The sequence below is a fragment of the Mustela nigripes genome, chromosome 5 (assembly GCF_022355385.1).
Source record: "Mustela nigripes isolate SB6536 chromosome 5, MUSNIG.SB6536, whole genome shotgun sequence".
Taxonomy (NCBI): domain Eukaryota; kingdom Metazoa; phylum Chordata; class Mammalia; order Carnivora; family Mustelidae; genus Mustela; species Mustela nigripes.
This window is the reverse complement of record NC_081561.1, coordinates 31,902,326-31,912,082: the sequence shown is the minus strand read 5'-3', so window position 1 is coordinate 31,912,082 and position 9,757 is coordinate 31,902,326. Positions and strand designations below refer to the sequence as shown.

Sequence of the window (9,757 nt, the reverse complement as noted above, 5' to 3'; positions counted from 1 at the left end):
AGGCTTTAACCTACTGAGCCACCCAGGAGCCCACAAATATTTCTTTTTAAATAATAAGACCACAAAAAAAATACTTGAAAAACTAGGTGAATATTTATATAATCTTGAGATGCTAAGTGACTTTTCAAACATTGTACCAAAGTCTGAAACCATAAAGATTTGGATATAAAGAAATGTGAAACTTCCATTTCAAAATATCATGAAAATCAAAACAAATGAAAAAATGGGGTAAATTCTTGAAGAAGTATGTGACAAAGGATTAACAGCTTTTATACGTAAAAAGTGATTTCAAATTAATAGGAAAAAACTTTCAATAGGAAAACTGATGGTGGAAATGAACCATTAATAAAAGAAGGAATACAAATGATGAGCTGCAGAAGTAGTCAATGAAAGTGAATTAAAAGAGCAATTAAATTAATATTTCTTACTATCGGAGTGATAAAAAATGAATAAGAATATTATCCAATCCTAGCAGGATTAATAGGAACGTGAGCCTTGTTAGTCACTGTTGCCTAGAATGAAATTGATAATGCCTTCCTGGAAATCAATGCAGACTGTACAAAATGTACAAATGTGTGCTTTGTTACTCAATAATTACAACTTCCAGGAGCATATTCTAACAAAAATAGTGGACAATTGTGCACATATGTGTGTGGTATTATTACTGATAATAGTGAAGGGCTTTAAAAATATATATCCAGTCATAGGGTGTTGATTAAACTATCCTACAGTGGACTACTGTCATTACAAATTTAGATATTAACTAACATGAAAAGATTCACGATGTATTGTTAAGTGGAAAAACACAGGTCACCAACCACATCTTACATAACACAGGTATGTATTTTTCTCAAATACATACATATATTTGCTTGGATGCGTTTTAGTTTGGAAAAACATATACCAAAATGTGAATGGCCATTATCTTTAGCCTATAGGATTCTGTTTCATTCTTTTATTTCTGTTACTGTTCTGTCTATATATTCTCTCCCCGCTCAAAAAACATCTATTACTTCCATGATAATGTTAATTTGTCGACGAGAAATAAAGAAGTGGCGTGCTTCTAAAGTGCCTGTCCAAGAATAAAAGTAACCATGCTCCGAACAAGCACGCAGGCTCACAGGTTCCAGTGAGGGCTCCCACGTGCGCGTCTGGTCGGGGAGGTCAGCGTCCGCGGGTGCCTCCGATCCAGCCCCTTTTAGGCACCTCCGAGGCCACCCCAGGCAGCCCGCGGGTCCTCGCGGGGGGCGGAGCACGCCAGCCCGGAAGAGACGCCGCGCCGCGTCGCGCATGCCCCTTCCTTTCCAGCTCCGGCACCGGACGTAGCAGCCGCCGAGGTGCGTTTCTCCGCGGTCCGCTTTCTATCGGTGTCCATCCTGGCTTTCCAGCTGTCGTAGTCGTCGCTCGTCCCCGGCGTCGGGGCGGGGGAGCCCCTGTGGCTCACCGTGCGCCCATTTCTGAATAGATGGGCCGGGGGCACACGGCGGGGGGGTGCGGGGGGGAGCTGGTAGAAGATTGGCGGCCGGTTGGCGGAGGTCGAGGAGGGGAGGATTGAAACCCTGGTGCCGCGGCGACTCTTCTGGCGAGGTTAGGGAGACTGCGGTCCCCCTTGCCCGCCTTTGTTTCGCTCCGGAGTCCCTCATCCTTGGCCGCCTCCTGGTGGCCCTGGAGCTCTGGTTTGGAGGAAAGAGAGGTAGGGGATGAGGGTGCGAAGGCCTTGGCCTTTTGGTTTGGGGTCAGCGGCCTGTCACGAAGGGAGGGCTCCCCTCCAGGCCCACCCTGCGTCCTTGCCCCTGCAAGTATTCCGCGCTAGGTACAGTTGCTGATGTTTCCCCAAATAGTCCGGGAATACAAGGTTTGCTGCCCCCCGCCCCTACGTTCTATTTCTGTGGGTGTGAGAGTAAAGTCTGTAGCGAGCAGTAACCCTACTCCTGTTTTGCTCAAACATCATGGCAAGTTTTTCCTCCAGCGTGTTTGGGAGGTGGAGGAGGGTAACCAGGGGCTTTCAGTTTTGCAGGGTTTGAAGTTCTCTCTGCAGGTTGATCACGGTGTGGTTTGAGGTACCCGCCCCTTGGACTGGGATTCCCTGGGGATCGTTCTGGGGTCCTGAACTTGGTTGCTGGGCCCTGGCTTCATTGCTCAGAAATGTTCCTGATGATATGCTTCCTTCCAGATGTTGATGCCCAAGAAGAACCGAATTGCCATTTATGAACTCCTTTTCAAGGAGGGAGTGATGGTGGCCAAGAAGGATGTCCACATGCCCAAACACCCTGAGTTGGCAGACAAGAACGTGCCCAATCTTCACGTCATGAAGGCCATGCAGGTAGCCTGGGGGCTGCTCGAGTGGGGTGCAGATGGAGGGATTTTCCACTAAATGTTCGAGGCACATTCCAAGGAGAGGTCAGGACAGCCAGAGCTGCTTGCTGCCTTGAAGGGCGCTGAGGTAGATACACCATGAAAACTCGTCTATGCAATTTAGCGTCCTTTTGCGCCAAGCTTCTAGATTGAAGCCTCTGGTTCTGTCTTGATAGTTGTGTTCTGTCTTCCAGTCTCTCAAATCACGAGGCTACGTAAAGGAACAGTTTGCCTGGAGACATTTCTACTGGTACCTTACCAACGAGGGTATCCAGTATCTGCGCGATTACCTCCACCTGCCCCCTGAGATTGTGCCTGCCACTCTGCGCCGCAGCCGCCCTGAGACTGGCAGACCACGGCCCAAAGGTATGTTGCCCGTGTAAAGGCCTGCTCTGAAGTTGATCCTTCTCTGGGGGAATGTATATGAAACTTGGGGGGATCAGACAGACGAGGTCTTACCATACACCATTGGTGTCCACTTAAGAGGGGGCTCTGGCTTGCAGGACCTGGGCCAAGGCCTGGAACCTTTGTACCTTGTCATGGAACCGCGATTAGGTCAGGTCTTCAGGGATGCCATTAAACAGAGCATAGTTTGTGTCCTGGCATGTATGGTTGGGCATTGAGTAACTCTTCAAGACCAGAGCAAAGCTGTTTACCACATGTGAAAGAGATGGAGAGTGTTCTAGAGTTTCTTGGCAATGAGAGCAAAAACAAAAGTCAGATAGGGGAGGGCGGGTGTGTATATAGTTGTAGCGTGAAAGGATGTGCTTGTGGGGGATGAATTACATTCTGGCTCAAGATCATGGTTGGCTCACAGTTGCAGGTTGTCAAGGTTATGGTTCTCTTTCTTTAGATTCTGAAAGAACTTAACACAGGAACTTTGTAGGAGCAGCAGTTTGTGGGCTTGGGTGATGAGGTGCAGAGGGTCCTAAAACAGATCACCAGACTGCCCAGATTCCCGTGGAGACAGGCTTGGTAGCGCTCAGGAATTTGTATTTTTTTTTTTTTAAAGATTTTATTTATTTATTTGACAGAGAGAGATTACAAGTAGGCAGAGAGAGAGAAGGAAGCAGGCTCCCTGCTGAGCAGAGAGCCCGATGCGGGACTCGATCCCAGGACCCTGGGATCATGACCTGAGCCGAAGGCAGTGGCTTAACCCACTGAGCCACCCAGGCGCCCAGGAATTTGTATTTTTTAATGACAGCTTCCTGGTGGGATTCTGGTGGTTGGGTGGGATTATGTATCAGTGGAGGAAAGGTTCTCCACTACATCTTGGAATCCCAGGGTGGGGGAGGTTCCATTGTCTGGACCCCACTGATTCTGATTTGGTTGGCATAGATGGGACCTGGCATTTATTTATTTTAGTCACTCACTACAGGTTCAATCTAACTTCTCATACTAAAAAAATATATAGTTGACCCTTGGAACAACTTAGCAGTCAGGGCGCCTGTGACGTCATTGTCCCCATTCCCACCCACCCACCCCCATTGTCCAAGATTTTTGATTTTTTGAAAACTATTAATAGTCTGCTGTTGACCAGAATCTTACTGATAAGAAATAGTTTATTGATAGCCTTAAAATAAAGAAGAGAACATTAAGAAAATAATCAACATATTTACTGTACTACTATACTTTTATCGAAAAAGGGATTGTGAACCCATGCAGTTCAAACCTGTGATATTCAAGATAACTACGATCTATATTCTAATCATGTGGATTTGAAGGAAAGTTCCAGGGTAACTAGGTGAAGAAGGTACCAGATTAAACTTCCAGTGTTGATGAGAGTATCTTAAAAGTAGCTTTTTTTATTTTTTTATTTTATTTTTTTTTTTTAAGATTTTATTTATTTATTTGACAGAGAGAAATTACAAGTACACTGAGAGGCAGGCAGAGAGAGAGAGAAGGAAGCAGGCTCCCTGCTGAGCAGAGAGCCCGATGCGGGACTCAATCCCAGGACCCTGAGATCATGACCTGAGCCGAAGGCGGCGGCTTAACCCACTGAGCCACCCAGGCGCCCAAAAGTAGCTTTTTTTAAACAAATATTTTATTTATTTATTTGACACAAAGAGATCACAGGTAGGCAGAGAAGCAGGCAGAGAGAGTGAGGAAGCAGGCTCCCCGCTGAGCAGAGAGCCCAATGTGGGGCTCGATCACAGGACCCTGAGATCGTGACCTGAGCCGAAGGCAGAGGCTTTAACCCACTGAGCCACCCAGGCGCCCCTTAAGAGTAGTTTTTAAATCTGCCGTTATATCCACAATCTAGTGAGGTGTATGAAGAAGCCCAGAGCAACTAAGGACTCTTTGGTGGCCTCTGTATTTACACCCTGACTACTGGAAGTGGGGCTTTCAGCTTATGGTACCTCCTTTTCTGTTTGCCCAGGAGATTTTCCACTTCAGAGATGGGTAATGTTCAAAATTTTGGCTGTTCAGATGTTTGTAGAAACGGTTGGATTGCTTAATTTGCCAAGTAATTGGAAAATGTGTGTCTGGGTTGAGAAATAGAACAGAAAAAAGTGATCCTTTTACAGATGGGTGGCATTTTAATTTTGCGTGTTCTAGGCTCTGGAGAAGCCAGTGTCGGTGATGACAAAATTTCTAGCTGATAGCTCTGGGTCCAAGAGTTCTGTCCCCTTTAACCCAGCATAACTAAGTTGTTTCCACTTTTCTCATCCTGAAGGGCACAGAGTCTGCACATTGCCCTACATTCACATGTCATTTAATTTGTATAGGTCTGGAGGGAGAGCGACCTGCAAGACTCACACGAGGGGAAGCTGACAGAGACACCTACAGACGAAGCGCTGTGCCCCGTGAGTGAAGCATCCTCTCTGTCGGGGGCATTGGGGAAGAGTCCTTGGATTCTTGGGCACCCTGGCTGGGGCTCAGCCCTTGAAAGTGCCAAGGTGACCAGGAAAGATTCTTGGTCTCAATCTTCAGGTCTTTTTTAGCTGGAGTCCTTGCAGGGGTTTGATGGGTGGGGTTAGGACAAAAGCCTGCTTCATTGGGGATACAGACAAGTTCTGTTGAAGACCTCTAGAGCAAAATTGAAAACTTTGAAGAAAGCAACATGCTTTTCTTAGTTTTGTAGTTGTGTTCCTGTGTCACAGATTCTTGAGGGCGCCCACTTAAGTTATCCTTACTGTTTTCTTAAAAAATAGTTTTAAACAGAAAAAAATTTAGTTTTTAAACAGCAGGTGTTTGCATTGATTTGGAATAACAGATGTTTGTTCATTCAGATAATGTATATACATTGAGTGTGACTTGCCAGGCTCTGTTCTGGGAGCCAAAGACAGTGTGCATAACAGACAAAAGACGTTTCTCATTGAAATTGCGTTTTAGTAGTAGGAAACTAGTAAGCAGAAAGGACTGTCTAGTATGTCCATGGCATGGGTGCTGCAGGGAAAAATTCAAGCAGAGGGATCAGTGGTGCAGTTATCAGGGAAAGCTGCAGAAGTACGATTTAATAAGCAAACACCTGAAGGAAGGAGTCAGCCAGTGGCTCCCTGGGGGACGACCATGAAGGCACATGGCTTTCTGAAGCAGAAGGCAGCAGGAGAGTCATATTGAGGATGTAGGTCTCATAGCTCTGTGGGCCATGGTAGGGCTTGGGATTTATTTTATTTATTTTTTAAAGGGTTTTATTTATTTATTTGTCAGAGTGCACAGGCAGGGGGAGCAGCAGGCAGAGGGGGGGGTGATGTAGACTCCCTGCTGAGTAGGGAGCCTGATGTGGTACTCCATCCCAGGACCCTGGGATCATGACCTGCAAAGGCGGATGCTTAACTGACTGAGCCACCGTGAGTGACTTAACCATCCCAGGGCTTGGGACTTTTTTTCAATAGTCCATATCTTTGTTGAGAAGCAGTTGATGGTGATATGAAAGCAAAGTATGAAGGGGCATTTTCTTTTCTTTTCTTTTTTTTTTTTAAGATTTTATTTATTTATTTATTTGACAGATCACAAGTAGGCAGAGAGGCAGGCAGAGAGAGGTCGCCCTGCTGAGCAAAGAGCCCAATGTGGGGCTTGATCCCAGGACCCTGGGATCATGACCTGAGCCAAAGGCTGCTTTAACCCACTGAGCCACCCAGGTGTCCCATGAAGAGGAATTTTCATTAAGTTCTTTACTCTTGCCTGTCTCTGGTCATGGCTGCTAATTGTTGAAATATGAAATAGAAGTGATTACTTGACTTGAGTATGTTACTGAATAGTAAGAATTTTTCAAACGAACAGGCTCTCAGTTCAGAAGAAGTTAATGGTTGCTCCTACTAGAGGTCACACCACGTGCGGAATCAGTCAGGGAGACAAGGTTGGGCCTGAGCCTCATGGGTTTCCCAAGTTGAGGTGGGGTGAGAGCAGCCTGAACAAAAGTAGAGTTGGGGACATGGTAGCTTGGGCTGCAGGGAAGTGAGGGGCAAGAGCCTAATGATGGATGTGGTCTGAAATGGGCCAGCGTGAGACCTAATTGAGATATTAGTGAGACTACGCCCCCTGATGGTGCTGTCTCCATCCACATCCCTCGTGAACCATAACATTTCCTAGTGGCCACACCTAAGACAAGTGGAAGGTAGTTTACAGCAATAATTTTTTAAATCCAGTATGGTTTTTTGTTTTGTTTTGTTTTGTTTTTTAATTTTAAATGATATACACCCAACATGGGACTCAAACCTACAACCCCAAGAACAAGAGTTGCATGCTCTACCCGCTGAGCCAGCCACGCACCCTAAATCCAGTATATTTTAAAATGTTATTTTAACATGTAATCTGTATAAACATTAGCAAGATGTTTTGCATTCTCTTAAATTTTGACAACTTACATGTATGTTGCACACACCTCAGTTTGGACTAGTGGCCACCGTACAGGCAGGGCAGCACTGGGTCTTTCATCTTATTTTTTATCATGGTCATGCTGCTGGTTGGTTTTGCTTTTGTGGGCCTTCGTGTCCTTTATCTCTTCTGTAAGCTAGATGCCAATCTGAAGCATGTAAGTAACTCGGTGGGAAACGAGGGTCCTCTTTGGCCATAGAGAGGGGCACATATCCCAGGCTTTGTGGTCTGGGCAGCCTTCCTGGAAGTGACAGTTTGGGCTGTGAGTTTGGAAGGATGATTTAAGGAAAGCTGCCCCAGGAAAGGGAGGGGCAGGAGTGGTTCACAGGGTGTTCCCACCACTCGGTGTAACTTACTTGTACTTCCCGGGGTACATTTGCGGACATGGCTTCTGCAGAATCATCCTGGAGACCTGTCTTCCCTTGGTCTGTAACAGATCATAACATAAGATGACTCCGAATTGGTATTTCTCCTTCCAGCTGGTGCCGACAAGAAAGCTGAGGCTGGGGCTGGTTCAGCAACTGAGTTCCAGTTTGTGAGTATCCCTGTTGGCTCTCCCTAGTCATTGTTCTGGCCTGGTCCTGGGGGCCTACAAGTTCTAGGGATCCTATGCAGTGTGGTGGGTCCACCCCTTGCTACAGTGGATCCCCCCAAAAATAACATGAATTCTGAGTTTTTACATGAAGATGGAGTATGTAAACTTTTGTAAATAGATATATTACTGAAATGAGTCTCCCAAATCAGTACTACATGTGGCATAGTGTTGGTTTCTTCATTAGTGAGCATCGTAATTGTGACTCCCTTATTTTCATGAATTAAGATTTAGGGTTAAGAACTCCAGACTAGGAAAAAAAAAAAAAAGAACTCCAGACTAGAGATTGAGTGAGTTCTAGAACCAAGATGGCTGGGGTCAGGGTCTTCATCTTTTTCAGATGATGTGATATTGGACACATCCCTGCTGTGCTTCTATTTTCCTCCTCTTTAAAATAGGAGTTCCAGTTGTAGTTGTGGCAGGTGCTTGTGCGATTAGGCAGAGTGCCTGGCACGGGGCGGGCGTAGCCCTATTGGAGTGACAGCTGTTCTGTGGCAGGTCATCATGGCACAAGTGTTCTCTGTGGCCTCGTTTGTGGGAAGGTGGTGTGTGTGGCAGGCACAAGGTCTTGTCCTGTGCTGAGAGGGAGGGTGTGTGTGTGTGAGCGCGTGCACGTGCGCGCGTGTGTGTGTGTATGTGTGTGTATAAACATACCCTTGCGTGGGTATCCATATTCCCATTTTACAGATGTGGAAACCGGCCTGGGTGGTGAATGTGGCCTCATAGTAAAAGGCAGGGCTGAATTTATGGCCTGAACTCTTGAGCTTCACGGGGCCCTGTCCTGTGATAATGAGGCCTGCTGCTCAGCCTGCTACTAATGCTCATGCTGTCTGTTTTCTCTTGCAGAGAGGCGGATTTGGTCGTGGACGTGGTCAGCCACCTCAGTAAAGTTGGAGATTGTTTTGTGTTGAATAAATTTGTAGCCAGAAAAAAATTAATCTTGTTGTGTACTATTTGGTTTGCATTATGTGGCCTGAACAGGAATGACAGAAGGATTACAATGTAAATGGGGCAAGACTGGACTGGGGTAAGGGGTCATCCCCATGCAGGGTGGCATCACATGTGGCTGTTTAGGGATGCAGTCCTGGCCCTGTGTTCCAGGACGTGCTGTCCAGTGTGGTTGCTTTTCGGGGGCTACTTGGAGAGCGGGGCATCTTCTCTAGGCAGTTCCTGCTGGTGCAGCTCTGCAGTGGGGGCATGTTGCTGCTCTGTTAACCCCAGAATTTAGTCTCAACCTTCAAGGGTTAAGGTTTATATGAATGGAAGGAGGAAACAGTTAAAATTGCACAAACACCTGAAGGGAACCACCAGCCACAGGAAGAACCCATGGGAGTTTTTGTTTTTACATAATCACAATAGCTGGTTGGAACTCTTGCCATCCCAGGTTCCTTTATTTATTTATTTTAAAGATTTTATTTATTCATTTAAAAGTGCACAGGCAGAGGGAGAAGCAGACTCCCTCTGAGCTGGCAGCCCAAGATGGGGCTCTGTCCTAGGACCTGGAGATTGTGACCTGAGCCAAAGGCAGATGCTAACCATCTGAACCACACAGGTGCCCCAGTCCAGGGCTCCTTTAAAAGGAGGGAACACTTGTCCAGTGTCCTGGAGCCTTTTTAAGTGGTGGCCCTACCTACATGTGATGGGAGTAAATGGATTAGAGTGGTGACATTCCCCAGTGGGGCCAAGTGCCATCTTGGTAAAGATACCAAGGGACCTTGTTGGTGCCATGAAGGTGCAGCCAGTGAGAATTTCAGGGGCATAATCCTGCAGAGGTTTGCTGGGTCAAATACTGGCTTTGGCTTACAGATGGAACCATGACTGGTGATGGTTGTAGGAAGTACACAGGAATGGGGTCAAATACTTTGAGGCAGCAACTTCGGGCCAACAACTCGACGTGTCTGCCAAGGTGAGTTTTCTCTGTGGAACTGGTAACTAGTGGATCTTAAGGGCGTGGGGGGACTCTGCCAAGCGTTGTACAGAGATGGACAG

At 46.5% G+C, this 9,757-nt stretch overlaps 1 protein-coding gene across 3 annotated transcripts; it reads left to right on the top strand.

Moving 5' to 3' along the window:
• The first annotated feature begins 1,228 nt into the window (after nt 1-1,228).
• RPS10 (ribosomal protein S10) lies at nt 1,229-8,706 on the top strand. 3 transcript variants are annotated; one of them, XM_059400055.1, is made up of 6 exons: nt 1,229-1,337; nt 2,174-2,323; nt 2,550-2,721; nt 5,085-5,162; nt 7,656-7,711; nt 8,615-8,706. In XM_059400055.1, the coding sequence occupies exons 2-6, from the start codon at nt 2,174-2,176 to the stop codon at nt 8,654-8,656; spliced, it is 498 nt and encodes a 165-aa protein (XP_059256038.1). In that variant the 5' UTR covers nt 1,229-1,337; the 3' UTR covers nt 8,657-8,706. The 3 variants fall into 3 exon arrangements, with proteins under 3 accessions (XP_059256038.1, XP_059256039.1, XP_059256040.1); XM_059400056.1 differs by lacking the exon at nt 1,229-1,337 and adding an exon at nt 1,566-1,587; XM_059400057.1 differs by lacking the exon at nt 1,229-1,337 and adding an exon at nt 1,671-1,693.
• Nucleotides 8,707-9,757: the final 1,051 nt, after the last annotated feature.

Coding starts and splice junctions, on each gene's coding strand:
- RPS10 (XM_059400055.1), top strand. CDS start 2,174: ATGTTGATGCCCAAGAAGAACCGAATTGCCATTTATGAACTCCTTTTC. Junction 2,324..2,549: donor ACGTCATGAAGGCCATGCAG/GTAGCCTGGGGG, acceptor TCTGTCTTCCAG/TCTCTCAAATCACGAGGCTA. Junction 7,712..8,614: donor CAGCAACTGAGTTCCAGTTT/GTGAGTATCCCT, acceptor TTTCTCTTGCAG/AGAGGCGGATTTGGTCGTGG.